General features: G+C 42.4%; 1 protein-coding gene across 4 annotated transcripts in view; it reads right to left on the bottom strand.

Moving 5' to 3' along the window:
• The window catches only part of KALRN (kalirin RhoGEF kinase), a 563,540-nt gene extending 542,431 nt beyond the window's left edge, over positions 1-21,109 (bottom strand). For 3 of the 4 annotated variants that reach the window (XM_081965415.1, XM_081965417.1, XM_081965418.1), the window contains exon 1: positions 20,641-20,859. In XM_081965415.1, coding sequence (XP_081821541.1) covers positions 20,641-20,713 — 73 coding nt within the window. In that variant the 5' untranslated portion in view covers positions 20,714-20,859. Of the gene's footprint in view, positions 1-20,640 lie in introns of all 4 variants that reach the window. The other variant, XM_081965421.1, reaches the window with a different exon arrangement.
• Positions 21,110-21,718: the final 609 nt, after the last annotated feature.

The following is a 21,718-nucleotide window of genomic DNA, read 5'->3' as shown; positions in this document are numbered from 1 at the left end:
CTTTTAAAAGCAAATTGCAGGAGCAGGTGCCTGAATTCAGATTAGGAACATCTAATCTTTTCCCCGGCTGCAATAGTTATAATCCATATTGGAGAATAAGGCTTTCAAGCTGCCTTGAAAAAAATTTCAGGAGTGCTCCTGGATTTTAGTGGGAGTTTTTTTCCTAGTACAAATTCAAATTGTCAGGTAGTTGCTATGAATTAAATCACAATAGGTGAGAAAGAATTAACTTCTTGCAATTTCTATTCCATGTTTCAAACCAGTTTGGAGTTATTAGGCTTATAATTCACTGTCACTGATTATGCAACTAATCCAAAAAATGGGATTTTTTTTAACCCACTCTGCTCTAATTTTTCTACAGATCCCCATTGAAAAATTATCCACCCCAAAACTTGCCCCACAACTGATCTTCTGGATGCAGCTGTCACTTGGTCCCAACTACTGTTTCACTTCAAGCTTGGTGATTAATGGCCATAGGTCTGGCTTTTGGGTTCCCTAACCCTAACTCTTCCCATCTACCAATGTTCAGAATTCTAAATGAATTTCTGGTCCTATAAATATGAATAAGCACACGATTCAAATTTTCCTTCCTATTTTTAGATTATTGAATTGAGGGTACATTGCCTAAGTTATGTGTGCACAAAAGCAACCAAGAAATCTAATGAGATTTAGGGTATCATTTCACTCGCCAAAGGCTAGTCCCTCAATGGTTCTTGTAAATGGGCCATAAAAATCTCTACAGCCTTGATCTACTAGATAACTTTTTTTATTTTTAGTGTCTATGCTGTGGATGATTGTTGATGGAATAAGCTTTTTAAGATTTAAAATAATTTTGTAACAGTTTATTTTTGAGTTTGGTGCATTCAAAGAAGATAACTTGGTTTCTTCCAGTATACTTAAAAGCTGTCTATTGGAAATCAACACTTGAATCCTTAATCAGTTTTAAAGGCTGCCCACTCAGCAACAATGCTGGTCAGATCATATACATCAGGGGTGTCCAAACTTGGGAACTTTAAGACTTGTGGACTTCAACTCCCAGAATTCCCCAGCCAGCTGGCTGGGGAATTCTGGGAGTTGAAGTCCACAAGTCTTAAAGTTCCCAAGTTTGGACACCCCTGATATACATGATGAATGTTCTATCAGCAGTTATGAGGTACATTGTGTGAATTTCCACAGTAACAGAAATGGTGATTGTGATTTCCCAACAATCACAATATTAACCATGACTTTGCTCATTGCAGCATCCTTCAGCACACATCATAACAGATCCATGCAAAATCCAGGTTTAAAAATGTATATTTTCCCAAAGTAGTGGAAAAAGCTTCAGGCTGCTTTATTTGATGTGCTGTAAAAGGTATGTTCATATTTCACTTTCTGGAAAGAAAACTGGAGTTTAAATGGCCAAAAAATTATTATCCCAGTTTTTCACTCACTGTGAGTTAGAATATTTTTGTGTATGTTTTTTGATCTCACAAACTGGACTACTTTCTGGACCAATTCGCAAAAAGATCCCATTATAAATGTGAGATATTGAACAAAGATATTTCTCTTGCAAGGCAAATCATATTTTGAGATTCATAAAGATGGGAATAAATGCTGCCTGTTTTCAGGGCAGAGTGACTCAGATTTGCTTATTTGTACTTTGCCTCTTCAAAAGGCTTAATATTACAATCTAAAAGCCTAGCATTACAATCCATATGCCCATATTCCACACCCCTATGGAAATGGCGCACATTAAGCTGATTAAAATTTATATGAACCCAAATCAAGTGTATTAAATAGTAAACACAAATATAACATTCCAAGTCTCCCTGATAGGACACCATAGTCTCTTTTACATTAATTTCCATTAATATCAATTGATGGGAAAATGTCTGTTCTCACAACAGTTACATTAAGAGATTTAGGCCATGGCAACTGGGAAATCTCAGAACTGAGGTATAAACTGAAAGAAGCCGAAAAAATCTGGACCTTTCCAGCTTCCCTTTTGCTTCAAATCATGGAACAAATATGCCCCAACAACTTTTTTTTTTTTTTTATGCCAGATCTCCATTTGTTGCCTTTTTTTGTTCCCAACACTTTCAGCCTGAGACAGCTTTAACGAGTAGTTTTCACCATAAGTTGGTAGTAATCAGCAGTTTCAAAGCGTGTGAAAGTGTGTAAGGTATGTTGCACTTTGCCAACAGTTCTGTCAAATGATCTGTACAGAATGGAATTGGCACTTAATTGGCCACTGCCGCCCTCTTCAATTCTCAGGCACTTTCCTGCCCTGCAATCTCTTTTTCCTGGTCCCCCTATCAGACAGAATCATGTTTAAGATGACCCTTTTTGAGGGTTCTTTAATCTTCTGCTTTACCAAGCACTCAACCAAGCAGAATTTTGAAAGAAAACTAATTCCATGCTCTCCAGGAGAAAAATGGATTGAGCTGTCTTTCAAAACTCACAATTTACACAATCCCTCTGAAAAACTGTTTGCAGAGCATGGCCATCCATAAGGGAGGAAGGGGGACAAAATGATCATCCATGGGTGATGATATCATCTTGCAATGTCACTACTTACATACTAGCATCAGATGGTGGGATGCAAGAACGCAATCAGACATTTGTGGGATCGTATTATTGCATGCCTTGTGGTCAGTTTGGTGTCTTTGCAGTGTGCTTGGGTACCACTTCTGTAGAAGTGCATTATTCTGAAAAAGCATTAAACCTGCGCTCTAAACATCCTTTAACTTCACATGCCAGCTGAACACAGAGGTACTTCTCTATCTGTGTCTGCCCTTTCAATAAGGAGTCTAAGCATCTCTCACAATTTTGAAAACCAATCTATGGGCATACATTCATAGAGCTCTACGATGCTTGCAGCATCAATTTCCTATATGACCCCATTCAATTCTCTTTCTTCACTGAAACAAATGATTTCTGCCAATTGGTGGCATTAAGAAAAGGTGCAAAAAAATAGGTAAAGGAATTTCTGCGGATTCTACCCCATTAGTTGATGCCAACCATGGGCGAAGTGCTCATCTCCATTTCAAGGCCATTGAGACAACACTGTCTGAAGACATTTCCGTGGTCATGAGGTCATAGAGCACTGTTGTTACCTTCCCCCTGAAGTGGTACCTATATATCTACTCGCATTTGCATGCTTTCAGACTGCTAGGTTGACAGGAGCTAGGTCAAGGATGGGCGTTCTCGTTAAGAAAATGGAAATGAAGTAAAGTCAGAAACTTTAACCAATCACTTTACTTAGTATTCCATGCAGACACAACATCAGAGAACACTCTTGGCAGCAAGACAAAGCCAGCAATAGTTTCAGGAAAGAGGTTAATTAACAATGGCAGAGTAAATTTTATAGTGTTTTTTTTCCTAGAGGAAGATGAGCAAGTAGCACTTTCTTCCAAATAGACAGCTCATAGATTTCATAATCAAAGACATGATGCAGCTTCCTGAATTGAGCTTCTCGGAGGAAGACAACAGATGGGGATAATGCAGTAGTGGGTTTCGGCTCCCGTTGCAACCGGTACACTGAAACGGGAGCCAGGTGTGCACCATGGGCATGCACGCTGCACACCCATGTGCACCCACTGCCTGCAATGCTCCAGCTGCTTGGCGGAGCATCGCACAGGCGCTGTATGCTGTGCGTGCATGCGCAGATGGCCCGTTTCCTTCAAATACAGATAAGGAATGAGGGCGGGCAGGTGGGCCCTCCAAAGCACCATTCCTGTACGGTGGCTGCTGCTTCGGCAGGCACAGTTATGCACGTATCGGGGCATACCGCCTGCAACTGGGATAATGGGGAGACCACATGGTCACAAATGGTAGAAGACATCACCAGAAGCTGTTCTGCAAATAAGGCAGGATAACTGCTCTATATCTGGAAGCATTAATTAGCCAAAGAACTACAACTCTAGAATGACATAGGAGCAATGATGGTGACAACATTGCTAAATTATCTCATTATCCAAGGACCACCTATATATATAATGCAAGACTCCTTACCAAAATAGTCTTGCAGCTATACAGTAGGGAGAGAATCTGTGGCACTGCTCTGAACTCTTTTGCAGACATTTGAGATGGCACTGCTAAAATTCAGCAGCAAGCTCCAATGTCAATACAACTGATAGAAAGTGATCAGTCAAACAGTGTCTCGGCCTGGCCATCAAAGTGCAAAATTGTTAGGCTTGGCATGCTTATTCAAACTGAATTTATCCAGATGTTCAGATGGACTTTATTAGTATCACAGCCTGCTCCTCTTTTGGGGTTGAAACAAGTGTTTTAAATTGTCATGAAGGGAAATAGTTCCAAACAGACATTTTATTCATGATGCATTTTGTTAAATGGGAAGCAGTAAGTATAAATCAGATATAAATTAGGTATGGCACAATTCCTTCCATTTTTTCCCAATTATTTTCCAAACTGCAAGGCACATTTTTCAACAACAAGCAATTTAGGGAAGATTTAAACATTGCATGACCCTTCCATAATGTTTTGCATGAAATTTTTACCTGTTGGAACATTTACTATTAAACTGTGTAATCTTAAACCATTCCTCTTGCTAATAATAACGTATCTTCCATTTAAAGGGGAGGAAAAGGTTATTTTCCATTCTACACTGCTCTAGTCTACTTCTATATTTCTGCTGCATCCGTATGCCTTAAGTAAGTTCAGGAGGTCCACTTGTTGCTTGGTCCAACTTTCTGACCAATCAACAAGTGGATATCTACAAACTTTGAATATCATAATTGCACCTGAGATGGACCATATGACAAATAAAGAAATAAATAAAAGTATTTTTATCATATATGCACTGACAATAATATCCCTAGTTGATATGGAATACTGTGCAACTCCATAAAACAAAATACTATTCCAGTTACTGAGCCCTCATATTAAAATACTGAAATCTCATAGTTCTGTGTGATTGTGCCTATGATGAAAAATGTTGCCAATTCCTAAGTTACATTAACAATGAATCCTTCCTGCAGTTAAAGGAAAATCTGTTAAGTAGCTCAAAACATTATTGCAAAATTGTTCCCCAATATGATGAGTTTGTAACTCTTCAGCATTAGAAATATCTATCATATTTTGCATGGCCTATAAGCCTTCCTTACTGCCACACGAAAATCAACATGACTGCTTCCTTTTTGAGAAAAGGAGGTTACATGTCAATATCTTGGCATCAAAAATCACAGAACCTATGCCTTTTAGAGTTATGAAATTCAGGATTTATCCAACAATTCCTTATATAAAATATATTTACATTTAGACAGCAATAAATGGTCAAGGTTCTTGTAGAAGTACTCCCAAATTATTGAATCCAAGGAATGGGTTGGTTTCATGTAGTCTTGCTTGATTTTGCCCTTTTTGTTCTTTAGGAAGATTACTTTGTTTTGCACAGAGAAGAAATATCCATATGCTCCACAACTTACAAGCCAGGCCTTTATGAAATAGCCGTTGCAAAATCAGTTTTCCAAGTAGACTTCCTTTGGGATACTTCCTTGACAAGTGTATGACCTGCCAATTTTACTAAGGGCTAAAATAGCATCTCTGGGGACTGTGATCCCATACCTTTTCTTCCAGTAATAGGATTTGTTTGCAGTTAATGAAATAGGCTTTTACTTTGACGGCACCCTTTCCTGGATGACATCTGGTCAGGCGGCATCAACTTCCCCTCCTCCCCTCCCCCCCAAAAAAAGTTAATGACAACTGAGTTGGAAAGAGAGAATTTCCTCCTTTTCTTTAACACATTGGTACAGAAATTGATAATCCCCAAAGACCTCAATGTTTCTCCTTCCTCTCAACCCATTTATTAGTTGCCCCAGCCACCGTAGTTTATCATGTCCAATTAGCCATCTGCCATGCTGATATCATGATACAAAAGATGTGCTCAGCCTTCCACCATAACCCATTAGCGGGCCCTTTGTTCAAGCTGACAAATCGGAATCAGACCCCATTGTTCTTGTCTGATGCTCTTGTCCGTATGTAGGCTGCTACTTCTGATTAAAGCAGCAGGAGTACCACAGGGCCCTCCAGGACTCAGGATCTGTGCCAGGAACACAACACAGTATCACAAAACTTCTACTTAGCTGCATGGATTTGATTAACAGAGTATATTGGGTTACATTATTCTCTTTAGAGTTCGCCCACTGCAAAACATGCAAGGATTTGGGGGGTTTACTATTTGATTAGCAATTAATGTTTAATTTGATTAGTTGGAATGTATAAGGAGCAGCATTGTACCAAGCCTGAGCTGAACTTCTTTCTCACTTACCAAAATCCCATTTCTATAAAGAGACACGTAGACCTTCCTAGCAGACTACTGCTCATAATGCCACAAGTCTATTCTGTACTAAAGGTTATAAATGAAATTGGGGCCAGAATTTTCATCACTAAGTAACGTTGTTCTGAAGTGCATAGTAATGTGACTACATCGCATCTGGAAGTCCTGGTCACCCTCATAAATCTAGAACCATACAGATTGTTAAGCAGGGAGAGGCAGGAGTCCTAAGAGAGCAAGTTGGTGGGTGTGCAGGTGCCATGGCAGGCAGCAGGTGCTGCAGGCAAGCAGGCAGATGAAAAAGCACCAGAAGGGAGTTCCTGCCTGCTTCCCCATGGGTTTTGCCTAAGGGAAGCCAGCAGAAAATGTCAGAAATCACAATCAGGTGATCATGGGGACCCTGAGACAGTGGGAACTCTGAGGGCCAGTCGTAAGTCCTCCTCATTCAGCAATGTTATAACTTTAAGCTTGTTGAACCCATGGTTGTAACCCATCTGACCTATATATCAGATATGCTGGCATGGCCTATGTACACAGACAGTACTACATACAAACCACCTGCCCTCAGGAACAAGGTTTTGCCTGAGATCCCAACAGTCTGCTGTTGTCTAGAAGAATCACAAAGACCTGACACTTCACCCAAGCCTTTGGTTACACCCATCCCTCATGTCATCATGTTTGCCATATTTCATCTTTATCTCTCTTTTTCTTGTATTATAGATTTAATTGTAATTTGTTTGAGTCTGGTGAACTGCCCGAGTGTTGAGAGTTGGGTAAAATACAAGTTTAATAAATTATCATCATCTAAAAGAGCCAAGGTGGTGCAGTGATTAGAATGCAGCGCTACAGGACTAACTCACTGCTCACTCCAGGAGTTTGAGTCTGAGTGGCTCAAGGTTGACTCAGCCTCCCATCCTTCCAAAGTGAGTAAAACAAGGAGCCAGATTGTTGGGGGCAATCTGTAAACTGCTTAGAGAGGGCTATATAGCACTGTGAAGCAGTATATAAATCTAAGTGCCATTGCTATTACTATGCAATCTGAACTACAACTTTCTATGAACATAGCGTCCACATCTCACTGTGCCACAAATAATGGGAGGCATAAACAAAGCCCTAGTAAATCCAGCCCCAGCATACTTCTACGAGTCACAGATCACTGCTGTGATAGCCCTCCTACCATAGCAGCCCAATAGAATAAAAGCTGTCCCTGGAGAAAAACTATAGACAACCCTCACTCAAATAATTTATCTATCCTTTGGGAACTTCTATTCACCAAATCTACTCATTAACGCAGTGGTGGGTTCCGGATCCCGGTGCAATCGGTACAGTGCAACGGGGCCCGGCATCCACCACATGAACGTGTGCAACATGCACGCACACAGCACACACATGCGTCCTTACCTTCTGTGACGCCTCCACAATGCTCCAGCTGCTCAGCAGAGCATCGCGCAGGCGCCATATCTCCTTGCGCTTGCATGGAAGCCCCGAAGAGCTCAAATACAGGTAAAGAGGACGGGCGGGTAGTTGGGCCCTCGGGAGCACCATACCAGAACGGTACCCGGTGTTCCCGGCAGGCACCGTACAAGGGCGTACTGCCTGCAACCCACCACTGCACTATCAGCACTTAATTTTGTTTTTGGGTGTGACCACAAAGGCACTAAAACTTTGTTTTTTCAATCACTGGAAGCTAACAATGGAAACACAGAGTAAAACAAAAGTTAATCCTAAAAGACACAGATTGTTTTCTACACACCAATTCCTTCTGTCTTTAGGCAAAGAAGCGTTGCTGGAAAAGATAATACTGAACATCTCTCTATTAGCCAATTTCTGATGCCTCCCTTTTGAAAAGGTTGCTCCTTGTTCTGAAACATTAAAGTCCAGTCTACTATAATACTGACTTAATGGCAGAGGTTTTTAAACTCCCAAGTAATACAGATTATCATTCGCACTGGTGAAACTCCCACTCTAAACCAAGAATTGCCAGCCCTTTATTAAGTGTGAACTGCCAAAGTTAAATATCTGACTATTCTTCAGATCTTCAAATTAGAGGAACAATCGTTGCCTCCCACCGAGCAGCAAAGCCTGTTTCTTCCTACTCAGGACATATGACCCTACAAAATAATTTCTATTATAAAAATGACCAGGCACTTCAACCTATGAATTGCTACTATTAAAATGAAGATAATTCCTTTTCATTATCCGCAGTGAAGCATACTGTGATCAAAAAACTCTTTGTGTACCTCTAATTACAGTAGTTTTGTTTCACTAACAAAATAAAAGCCAAAATCCATGCCTGTTGTAAAGAGAGAATATGAGGCTGATTTTCATTTTCAATCTTAGAGACCGTTTCTTTTCTGTAAACTTTAGACCCAAAAATGGAAGAAACATTCCTTGAAGGAGAGATGTGATGTCAATTCCTGAACCAAAAGCAGATCCAAACTAACTCAATTGAATTTCCAGAGCTCATTGAAAGGGCAATGGATACCACCTTTCTTAATAGGAGATAAACATCTATCTATCCATTGACAAATCTGTGGCCAAGTCTTCATCTGAATTAAGATGTTGTCAGGATAGGAATCTAAAATAGGAATCTTTTCTGAAAATTTACCAGGAATCTTTCCTGGATTCCTGAATAGATAATGTGGCCATCCATATGTTGTTTGACAATAATACCAATCCATCATGATAAAACCTGCTGTTTCGAGCTGGATATAGTCTTGTCACAGAGATGAATCCTAAAATTGCCCAAGGTGCTTGACATTGGGCACAAATCATTATGTCTCTCAATAAACCTACGTTTAACCTGGTCAGCCACTAACTGAGTCATATCTCCTTATTGAAGGTTCTAGCAACATTCAGTTGCAGGAACTGTGAATGGTTGCCATTTTAAGCAATCCAGTCCTCACCCCTTCCTCCTGGAGATGTTTAATAGCTTATGAGCTCTTGTGCCAAGAAAGGATAAGCAAAGCTTTCTTTCTTTCTTAGAAGCAAGCTAGATGGCATCCTACTCATTAGCTGGCTAGCAAAAATAGACTTACCTGGAATGCTGTAGTTTATTAGTGCTAAGATGGCATAGACCAGGGGTGTCAAACTCGCGTTATCATGAGCAGAGATGCATTCGGCCTGCGGTCACAAGTTTGACAGCCCTGGCGTAGACATTGCTGCCAGTGCTCTCCAAATGAATTGCATAGTAGACACTCTTGCTTTTCCATCCACTTTATTTCCTACTCTTTTACCTGGAGGACTAATTAGGTAGGACTATAGAAATGCCCCAGAGTATTGGTTCGTTACTATTTTTTCTTACACCCCTTGACTGCTCCTGAGACTTCACTGCAGCACCCCAAGGCTACCTATGAGGTTGTAATACTCTTGCATGGTTGATGGAAGGAACCCTCCCCGCAAAAAACTTCATTGATTGGGGACAAAACTAGTTTTTTTTTTTTGCTACAATACAGACTAAGCTAAAGTGTTTGCACAAAACATTTATTCTGCTATTAATTAAGTTATTGCAGACTTAATTGCCTTCAGTGGCTTGCCTGGTTCCTGCCAAGATACAAAGACAGATTTTTTGGGAGATAAGAAACACATGAAACTTCTGCCTGAAGAGATTAGGCATCTTTCTCAGTAGCTATGTTCACACAGCATGGATGATTAAATTGGTTCCTTCTCCATGCTAAAGATTTATCCCTTTCTGCCAGCAGCACATTATCCTCATCTCAATTAATAGGACAGCAGCCATTTTCAAGGCCTGCAGCCCCTGCGAAAAAGGTTGGCTGATCGAGGTGTATGTGTGTGAGTGTCCGTAATTTAGAGACATAGTAGTATCCATACTTTTCTTTCTACTCTCCCTTTCACCCAGGAATGAAGAAAAGATCACAGAATTCCCATCACTAGTTCATTAGCTCAAGAGGGAATTAAAGCTTTCTTAATCATTTCAAATGTATTTGAACCATGTGACTGGCTGAAATACTTAGCCCCATATAGCCCTGGAGTTGTTGGGAGTTTAAACTAATCCTGTTGGGTTCATGTCAGACACAAGCTTTCCTTGACCCAGTTAACCATATGAGAAGGAGACTGGTGTCTGTGTTCTTTGATTATTTTGAAGACACGCCTTCTCCTTTTATCTGTTTTTTTAAAGCATTTGACTCAAATGTCTGTTTAATTTTGTTCACTGAGGGCTCATTTGGGCTTTTCATGTTTTTTTTTAAATCTTTGCTGTGTTTTACAGATTATTATAAAAGCTAGTGATGTAGTAGCTAAACCCTTGGATGAGGATTGGAGTGAGAGCCAAGCTCAATCTTCCACTCTAGCACAGAACATTGGGTCAGTCACTCTCTTTCCATCCAGCCTACTTTACAGGATCGTTGTGGTGAGAATGAAATGAAAAGAAGTTCAAAAAAGTGCTTGTATGGCTTGCATTTGCAGAGGGAAAACATATAGAAGAAGGAACCAACAGGCAACCTAGAGTGCCTATTTTGTGCAGAGAATTCTTCCACCCAATTAGGAATCCTGGTTTTTTTCCAGATTCCCCAGTCATCTACTACAGAGCATACTATTTGCTTTTGTACAAGTGTTGTCTCACAAGCAACCAGAGAAAGACACATTCATGCAGAGGAATCTTCCACTGAGATCCTTTCACATTGACCAAAGACAATTATTTTATTTGAAGAATGCTTGCAGAGCTTTGCAGGTAAGAGAGGGAAGAATATTTGGTGCGCTGTCCTCTGCATTCCACCCTCTGTGGCTGCTTTCTACCACGTTAACAGACAAGGAAGCATCATCGTGTCTCCATGGCCTTTAATTCAGTGGAGGTGTGGGCAGATTGTTACTGAGCTCAGTGCCCAACTGACAGCAAACAAATCATTGAAGCTTTCAACTCTATTTATCAATGTGCCTTGCGCATCTGCATCTGATTTGCAATGCAGGCAGAGAAGGCTGCAATAATGTTAAAGTTGACACAGAGATTCATAGCCGAAATATTACTGTCTCTTCTGAACCTCAGACTCATTGATTAGCGCATATCATGAAAGCTGACCTGATCAATTGCAAAGTCTGAAAGCACAGAAATTAAGACATGCTGAAGTGCAGGGCTCACCACCAGAGACAAGCACTGCATTGAATCAACATCTATGACTTATTAAGAGCTTCAGAATTCTTCAGCCTCAAGGAATCCTTCTCAACAGACATAATTTCAAGAAGCTATATTGATCAAACAGCTCAACCCCTTGCCAATCATTCTTTTCCAACTTATTTAGTAATAGAACTGCCAATCACTTATCCCTATATGAATATCGGTAAAATTATAACCCTGAACTTCAATGACTGGTAACCAAAAAATGAATGAATGAATGAATGAATGAATGAATGAATGAATGAAAGAAGAAAGTAGTTAAAAGAGAACAATTCATGTCTGTATTTAAAAAAAAGAGAATGTTTTCCATTCTGTCATTCAAAATAATGCCTGGTAATAAAACGTCCTACAGCCCCATAACAATCATCAGAGAAATGAAACATATCTTACATTGAACTGATAAAATAATTCCCTTTTCTTGTCATTTGTGCACTTGTATTGTGTTATTCTAGCATTTTCTGTTATAAATATTGAACTTAAGACAAAATAATTTTCTGTTTTCAAGAAGAAACTGATGAAATGCTAGTACCAATTTTCCTACAAATTCTTATTTCGGTGGAAACAATATTGGCATTAATAATATTAGTCTCACATAAAAGTACTCTAAAAGCTCAAGTGAATAAATATTATTTTTAGAGAATTAACAACTTATTAAAAATGAGAGTGGTCTGTTCAGATTTAATCAGTTTATTTTTAAAATATCTACATGCAGACTTAAAAAGCCATAATGTGGTTGGTTCAATTCTGGTTAGTAATTCTGATTTGGAAAGCCATTTGACTGGTGGCTTCACAATACATTAACCAGGCAATTTGACCAACAAATCATAGTTGAATCAAGCCCTGACTCAGCAAAAACCAAATACAAGAATAAAGTCAGCATAGAATCCAACCTCATAGAAGCAAGGAAGACAAAGCAAAACTTACATTGCAGATAGTCTGGCTGTATGAAAGAAGCTCTTCACAATGTCTGAGAGGGCTTACAAAGGGAATCAATTAAAGCAACTGCCTCTTTTTCCAGATTTGGGCAGCTGCTTTATAAGCTACTCCTGGCTGTCTCTGTGTTTGACTCCATGCATCAGAGGTGGATTGCTCCCGGTTCTGCCTGGTTCGGCTGAGCCGGTAGTGGCGGTGGTGGGAGGCTCTGCCCACTCATCCAGACGCTTCTGTGCATGCACAGAAGCATTGCACACATGCGAGAGAGAGAGAGAAGCAAACCAGTAGTAAACCGGAGAAGCAAACTGGTAGTAAAACCAGTACAAACCCACCACTGACATGCATCACAATGCTTCAGAAGTGTACACAAAGAGAGAGGCATCTCAAAGCAGCTTAGAGAAAGTCACACAAGCCAGGAATAAGAAGTTTCTCCATTAGAGATCTGAAGAGTGAGGTTTTGCATACACTCAAGTATCTTGCAAAGTACTTATGGCACCAGATTTCAGAGCTCTGAGAGAGAGACAAGTCAGGGATAGTTTGTGATTCCTGCATAAATGAATTAACATTTTATTTAATTTGTTCATTCATTCATTTATTCAGTCAATCATCCTGTATGCCACTTCAGTCATGAAGCTATGTGCATGCCTGTCATTCAGCACATGTGACACCTCTACTCCATAGGCTATATTGGCCACTGGTATGTTTGTGGGGGCAATTCAAAGTGCTGGTGGATCCCTTTAAAGCTTCGCACGGCTTGGGGCCAGATTACTTATGGAACCAATTCTCCCGTAATAGTATCTACTTGTCCTGTTAGATCTGCAGGAGAGGCTTGTTCCAAATCCTGTCTGGGAGAGAGCTCTTTCAGGATCCAGAAGGAGATCCTTGTTTGTGGTGGTGCTCAACCTCTGGATGAAACAGTACGTGGGAATAAGCTTGAGGGACATGGGAAGAGATGCTGCCTAGGGAACAATCAGATAAAAGGGGAGCCCACAGCTGCATTACAGGCAGAGTAAAGAAAATTTGACATAATTTATCAGACTGCAAAAAGAGACAGTGGGAGATTTGTACTTTCAAGACTTGCAAGATTCTGTTAATGTAGCCTTAAAATAAAGTAAAATTAGCTTCTCTTGTCTATCTGGTCCATCTAGAAAGGCTGACACCGGAATACTATCCTTCCAGAAATTGGACTTGTTCCGACTTTGCTGACCTTTCATAGGACACTAAAAATCTGACTTTGCCATTGAGCCTGGGGCCCTGAGAAGTATGTGTGAGCCTGTGTCATGACTTGCTTGAGTGAGAGTCTTCTTGGTTGCTATCTTTTATGTTACTTTTATTTTTAACTCCGGCTGTCTTTTACTGTTTTAATTCCATTTTCATTGTGAGCTGCCCAGAGTCATATATATGAGGCTTATAGTATAAATTTACTAAAAAATGAATTCTAGGCAGTACCATACTGTACCATATTGTAATGTACTATAAATATTACTACTATGGTATCATGGTCTCTGTAATATCATGATCATTCACTGCTAATTTATCACCCAGTGCTGTTAGGTCTTTCCTAACTATGTAGGCATTTGACAGCATATTAGTCTCAAGGTAATAGCAGCCTGCTTGTGCAATATATTTGTTTTTGCTTTAAAACTAATGTCAAGGCACGTGGGTGTTTTTGCTACCAATGTCATCTGCTCTTCCACCAATGTTCTTCTGCCTTAAATATGCTTATGTTTCCAATTGTCGATACTCAACTGAGCCTATGGCATTGGTGCTACATAGCATTTTAGGGGAAGGGAGTTCATAGAGCCCATCTGCTTTTCATACAGAAAACCTCTGACACCTCTTTCTCAGAGTAGCGTCAGATGGAAGATGATGGGAAAGCTTGACACCCAGTAAAACTGCTTTGGTGAAAGAAAACATGCTCTGCATGCAAAGTGCCCCAGCATCATTAGTTACTATCACTCATTAAAAGGTTCAAGGGGCAGGAAAGAGGACTCCATAGTTCTGTTAGAGTCAAAAATTGACATAGGCAGGATAACATATCATCACATTGTCACACCTATTTCAATTTTTAATTACCTGAGGATCGGGCAAACTATAGAACAGCCACAGCTGCTCCTTCAGTTTGGTTCTCAGATCTTCCTTGCAGAATGGTGACCTCTGTTAAAGACAAGTTCACATGAACCATCTATATTCATTGGTGAACATACCAGTGGAATATACTTGATTGCTGAACATATTACATATTGAGGGTGAGTTTGGTGTAGTGGTTAAGGTTCCAGGTAGAAATCAGAAGACCATGAGCTCTGCCCTTTTTTAGGCACAAAGCCAGTTGAGTGACATGTACAAGTCATTTGATCTCAGCCCTAGGTAGTAAAAAGGTAAGGAGTAAAGCACTTCTGAAAGTCTTCCAAGAAAATTGCAGGGACTACTTCAGGCAGGCCCCGGGCGCTGACTCAAAGATACACACATGCAAAAGGAACATATTGCCATATTAATAAATGAAGTAGGACCAAAATAAGGTAAATGAATATTCTGCAAGTAATTAGAAGGACTTTGGTAACACCTCCTGGCAAATGACAAATATTTTTAAAAGCATTTAGATACTGGAGCCACTCTAGACACTCTATCTCTACGTTGTGCAGTCTCTGTATTCTAGGCATCTGATAAAACTCCTGTCTTTTTGTCACATAGCTCTCCCCTTGCAATTTATGCAAGTCAGACAATCAAAATTAAGCTCTCCTTCATGCTGAAAGCTATGGCCACCTCCTTTATCCTGGCTCCAATAAACTACCTTGGAGCAAGAAAATGCTCCAGTAAATGTATGTATAATACTTAACGTATTTTTGGAGTATAAGATGCACCGGAGTATAAGACGCACCTTAATTTTGGGGGAGGAAATCAGGAAAAAAACCTTTCTGCCTCTTTCCCAGCAGCCTCCATCAGTACTCATCTAGCTAACATCTTTGCTGTCTCGGTCGGAAGCTGGGGAACTGCGATGAAAGCCTTTTCAATGAAAGCATTTTTGGGCTGTAGGGTCCCCTCCCCGATTCCAAAAAGGCCGCATGCAGAGGCCAACAAGTGCATTGTATTTCAGGTGGCAGGCAGTTCCAGCACGCGCTGCCACCTGAAAATGCTTTCCTTCCCAGTTCCCCGGTGCACATCACACAGCCACGTGCCCTCCTCCTCCTCTACAGACTCGCCACCTGTTTTCTCCTGGCCAGCATCGTCGGCTGGGGGAGGCAGGGAGAAAAGCGAGAGGGCAGCGCAGTCGGGCAAGGGTGCAGGAGCCAGACATGGAAACAGGGCAGGCAGATTAGAGGCAGTCGACCGATTGCCGGATTGCCAGCTTGGCTGCTGGCCACCCAGGGTGCGCAGGCAGCAAAGGAAAGCATTTTCAGGTGGCAGCGCATGCTGGAACCGCCTGCCACCTGAAACACGATGCACTTGTTTGGCCTCTGCATGCACCCTTTTTGGAATCGGGGAGGAGACCCTACAGCCCTAAAACACTTTCATTGAAAAGGCTTTCATCACAGTTCCCCAGTCAGCTTCAGGAATCAGGCACCACGTGAAAGTGAGGATTCCCGCTGCATGGAACCCCCTGAAAATGCAACGCGCGGAGCGGGCGGGTGGAGCTACATTCGGAGTATAAGACGCATCCAGATTTTCATGCTCTTTGGGGGGGGGAAGGTGCATCTTATATTCCGAAAAATACGGTATTTATTTAAAAATCTGATTTCTGAGCCAGCCAACTCATAACAATTGAGGGTGATGTACAAGATAGTACAAACAGAAAAGGGGGATAATAAAGCACACAAAGCATGTTTATAAAATTTCCACTGCAACTCAAACATTCTAATCCAATGGCTGGGAGAAAAAGCAAAAGGATATTGCCTAGGTCCCATCAGGTAAGGCTATTTTAAAGATGGACCTAGCACATGCCATCTGTCAAATCTTACTGGATGTTGTGGAAGGCAGTCCAAGAGTGATTCTTATTTTGTATGAATTAAGACTGAGGCTACAAATCCCAAATTCCCTGCAGGAGAAATGTATTTTTCCGGACTTTTGCAACTTGTCTTTCTTCTTTTAGAAGAATTACTGGGTCTTGAAGCTGAGATGAGGAGAAACAAAAGTTCTAATTTGGATTTTTTTGTTGTTTGGGCCCATTCAAGAAAAAAAGATCCACAGGTATCTTTAAGGGCAATCTACTTTTCCAGGATTCAAACCACTGTCAAATGCATTGAGTTCTTGAAGGTAATCGGTAAGTTATGGCTGATTTCACACATGACACTGAACTAGGGATTTAAAACCATTTATCAAACAAGATATTGTGGTCGGGTTTACATAGAATAGGCCATAATGTGCACATTCACATAACAAACATATTATGATTTATTAATACAACGTTCTCAGAAGACCTCAAAATCAAGGTCTGATATTATAGCCTGAAGGCCCCCAATTCTTTCTTTTAATGTATTATTATTTATTTATTTAAATAGCATTACTATTGGTAACAATGAACATTTCTGTTAGTTATTATTCTTTCATTCAACTAGGGTAGGGGTGTCAAACTCAGGGCCCGCAGGTGAATCCAGACCGCAGGGTGTTTAGATCTGGCCCATGGGGCTGGCCTGGAAATAGCGAATGACCAGCCCATGGTGCCTCTGCTAGCAAGAATGGGGCGTGAGGTGGCCCGGACACGAGGGCCCCTGCAACCAGCTTTGGCCCCCAGAGTGCTCCAGGAGACCTTGCCAGGCCCAACACGGGGCCTCCGGAGTGCTGCAGGAGGCTCTCCTTGAAGGTTATAAAAGGGAGAAAGGGTAAAATATTTCACCTTGCAGGCTCGCAGGCTTCTGCTACTGTAGCCTACATCAATAATGTATAGTTCTAGTCTTCCTATGGAGTCAGTTTCTTGATCTGGTCTCTCATAAGGTGATCAAGTACATCAAGTAAGTATTAAAAAAACAAAGTCACAGAAATGTACGCCTCTTTATTTTTATAAGTGTATAAAACCTTGTTTGTGGAGGTGTGGTCCCGTGTCACACTATGGCCATGCCCACCCCAGCCACGGCTGTCATGGCCCAGCCCCTCCCCACACCCACACATGGCCCTCCAAGGTCAAACACAACCCTGATGTGGCCCTCAGTGAAATTGAGTTTGACACTCCTGAACTAGGGCTGCTAACTGTTTATAAAGTTTTCTTCCCTACAATATGTTCTTTGAACAAGCCACTCACTGTTCTGTTCTCTCCTACTCTGTCCTCTTTCCTAGCATCTATCAGTACTGACAATAACACTAAGTATGTTGAACATCTATGGTAAATATGCAATGCAGAAAAGTTGTAGAGAATTTCTCTAAGTGAATGGTTTTTCCAGTAATAGCTAGTGTGACTTCATCCATTTGAAGGCCACAGTCAGAAGCCTGGATCTTTCTCGCTCACTGTCCACTGTTCTCCTTAATTTAAAATTCCGCCTTATCTGATGACTACAAATGAATGTTTGTGTTTATGAGTTAATAATAAATTCCTATATGGAACACAATCACTACTTATCTACAGTGTGCAAATATTTCTTTGAATGAATCTGAATGCCAAAACCACACATATACACACATACACTAAATCCACAGGTCTCCTAATCTAAATTATAAACAAGATTATTTCAGTACTGAGTTTCTATTTGGGCCAGAAATGTCTCATCAAATTATGACTTCAAAAAATAATTCAGAAATAACCTTTCAAAGTAAATAAATAGCAACAAAGAATTAAAGCAAAATAAAAATAAATAATTAAAGATATGAGTTTGGTAAGATTTGTATAAATTAAAAGATATCCTTTTTACCATACACAGCCCATTTGTACTCCAGAAACCTGTGAAAAGTCTACAATTGGTTTGCTAGTTTCCCTGTTAAGGTTTCAATAAGAAAATACCATTCAGCTCCAAGAAGTTCATGAGATAGGAGCACAGTCATATCTTATTATACTTATCCTCTGAGATCAAAGCAGATTCCCTTTATTGGGCTGTAACTTCTATGGCAGGAGACTAAGAAGGGAAGTCCAACATGAATAAATTTGTGGGGGTAATGTGAATATCTGGCGTGACTGCAGGAACCTTGGATGGGACAGATGATCAGGGTTGAATTTAAGTTGAAAAGCAAAGCAGCTGGAAAAGCAAAGCAGACTGTCACCATAGGAGCAACAAAAACAACCCCCCATGTAGAAAGGTCAAGCCTCCCACTAAAGAAAGTAACAGATACTTTGTACTCCTTAATGACAATTGCTTGGATTACTTCCCCACTTTGGGGGAAATTCTGGGGTCAGGAAGAGACTGAAGGAAGAACATTTCTAACACTTTTGTTAAGACTAAGAACATCAATGCAAAACAAGCTCCCTCTTGCATTTACAGTCATAGTTCACAAGCCCTCTTCTCCTGTGCCCTTTGAGAGAAATGAAGCTACTTGCATTCACACTTCTATTATGGGTGTCAGAATTAAGGAGCAAACACCAGTTCCTCTGTCATGCCCTTTATGCTGACCTTCTCAAAGGCCTGACTGTAAAGTTCACAGCAAGAAAAGCCTTCCCTTTACAGGAAACATTCATCCATTGTTAAAATCCCACAGAGTTCTACTGGGATTCTGGTGAGAAGTCGTACCTGAACACATGGAAGCTGCAGGTACTTCCTCAACTTACAACCACAATGGGGGCCAAAATTTCTGTCATTACATGATGTGGTTGTTAAATGAGTCACCTCATTCAATGATCTTTTTTTTTTGCCACAGCCATTAAGCAAAGCACAGTGAATCCTGTGGTTGTTAAGCACATTCAGCTTCCTCATTGATCCTGCTTGTTGGAGGCACCCTAGGAAGGTTGCACATGACTTTGAAAATCATTGTATTTACGTGCCAGTTGCCAAACATCCAAATCACATAACCATTGGCATAAGACACTTTTTTCCCCACCATCATTATAACTTTGAACAGTTATTAAATGGTTGTACACCAAAGACTCCCTGTATTTAAAAACACTGATATCAATATCATCACCTACAGAGCAGTAAGGTACGCTGAAAAAGAGGCGCGAGTATATTTACAATTATGTTAATTGCTGAGATCTGACAGCAGAATTAATGCCATCTCTGTTACACACTAGCAAATTGCAGTTAGTGAAAACATTCTTCTTCCCCTAGTAAATTGTAGTTACTGAACATCTTCTTCCCCGCCCACAATTCTCATTCCTCTTACAAACCCCGGAGTAAGGTAACTCCGTGCCATATCGTAGTAAGAGCTCGAAGATGGCTAATATCTAAGCCTCTGGCTCCATCACCAGACCTGATCTATACATCAGCTTAGAAGATGTGTTCAGAAAGCCAGCCTACGACTGCCTTCCCCAGCAAGGCAAAACGTTACACTATATTATAGCGTCGTTTCATTCCCCTCACTCGACTTTTATTCCCTAAAAGTCAGGAGGTGAGACAGCACTAACGCTTCCAACAACGCGAGTGGTCGTGCGGAATCTCGGAGGCACTTAAGCACCCCGCAAGCTTTCCCTCGGTTGTGCAAAAGTGATCGAAGATCGTCCGAGTGGAAAAGCAAAAATCCTCTTCTTTAATTTAAAATAAATAAATAAATAAATAGTAAGAAGTGTCCCGACAGCCACGAAGCCCAGGAAAACACAAGAGACCACAAAACGCACACCCTCAATGGAACCCAACACGTAAGAAAGGGAAGCGAGCACAGCATCCGTCCGCTTCGCCCTGCCTTGCCTTCGACAACTGATAGGCAGCCAACAGTTTGTTCTCTCCCACCCCCGCCCAACACACACACCCCATCCTTCCGCGGTAAAAGCACACCAAAGCTCGGCTCACAAAAAGCACCGTTTGGCAGGGAGAAGACGTTTTGCCCGGTGCCAGAATAGGGAGGGGGTGGGAGAGAGAAGGAAACACGAAGTTGCGGGGTTTTTGTAAGGTTTGTGGTGTGTGTGTGTTTTTGCTCGTGCCGACCAAGGAAAACAATACAGGGCGGGAGATGAGACGGAGGATCGGAAGGAGGCGTGAGTCCAGAAGAAGGCTCCCCAATTAGGAACCCCTCAGCTTCTCTCTCTCCCTCTCTCTCCCCCTCCACCCCGTAACAAAGGGAACCGAACCTCTCACGCACGCCGCTACGCCAATCGTGCCCCGCACAAGGCAACACCTCGCCGAACCTCGCCTCCAGGTCTCTCGCTTGGGCGCTGGCAGCCTCTCTCCGTCTTGTCAGCTCACCCACCCACCCCGGCCCCTGCCTGGCCCCGCCGTCCCTCCGCGTTTCCTACCTGTTCGGAAAAAGGCGTCCACCTCCGAATCCGGGACCGCTCCTTCTTCCGCTGCCCCTTCGGCGGGGTTCATGGCTGGGCGCGGGGAGAAGGGGCTCGCAACAGGAACGGCGGCGGCAGCAGCAGCAAGCGATCCCGGCGGCTGGGTAATATCCAGTGAGTGGAAGCAGAGAGGAGAGGGGCGAGAGAGAGAGAGAGAGACGGGGGGGAGGGAGAGGGAGAGAGAGAGAGAGAGAGGAGCCACGCGCCCGCGCGCGCGCGCTCCCCCAAAGAGGGGAGGGGGGAGAGAGATGGAGGCGTCTTCAGCAGCCCGCTTCGGCACTTCCCATCCTTTGCCACAGTGTCTGCTGGGAGCTGCCGCTGCCAACAACCCGGCGGAGGGTGGCAGGGGTCCCTCTCCGCCGCTTTTTCTCAAAAGGCGTTCGCACAACACACGCACGCACGCCCAGACCGTACACACCCACCGCAACTCTATCTTCCTTCAGCGGTAGCGGCAGCCGCCTCCTTGCGCCGCTCAGGCTCTGCCCGTCCGTCCGCCGCCGCCCCCCCTCCCTTCTCCCTTTTCCCTCCTCTCTATTGTTCAGGCCGGCTTTGCTTGGACGTCCTCGCCCACAAGCCTCCTTCTCAGCTCGTGCCGGCGGCTCCCCTCCCTGGGCAAGCCCCCCACCCGCGGGACTCTTTCGCTCAAACCAACCCCCCTCTCCTCCTCCCCCCCCCCGCAAGGCGAAGCCCACCGAGCCAAATCCACCGGAGGTGGGCGGCAGAAGAGATGACAGCTCCACGTTTGCGGAGCCCCGTCGCCGCCGGCTTATTGCCGAAGGATGCCCCCCCCCCCCCAACGCCGAGCCCGCTCTCGCTTCCTTTGAAGGCTCATTGTTGCAAGCGGCTTTGGCAGGACTTCCTGAGAGGAGTGGGAAAAGAAGCGCGGGAAAAGCGAAGGGTGTGTGTGTGTGTGCGCGCGTGCATTTACTGGGGGAGGCCAAGAGATTGAGGGGCTTCCTCTTTTTGCACCGTTGTGGGTACAACCACCTTGTCGAAACGGCCCCGCTTTCCCATTCCGCCAACCCACCCACCCATA

The sequence above is a fragment of the Natrix helvetica genome (genome assembly GCF_964273705.1).
Source record: "Natrix helvetica genome assembly, chromosome: 1".
Classification (NCBI taxonomy): domain Eukaryota; kingdom Metazoa; phylum Chordata; class Lepidosauria; order Squamata; family Natricidae; genus Natrix; species Natrix helvetica.
Note: the sequence above shows the minus strand (reverse complement) of the source record. Positions and strands in the feature narration are given on the sequence as shown.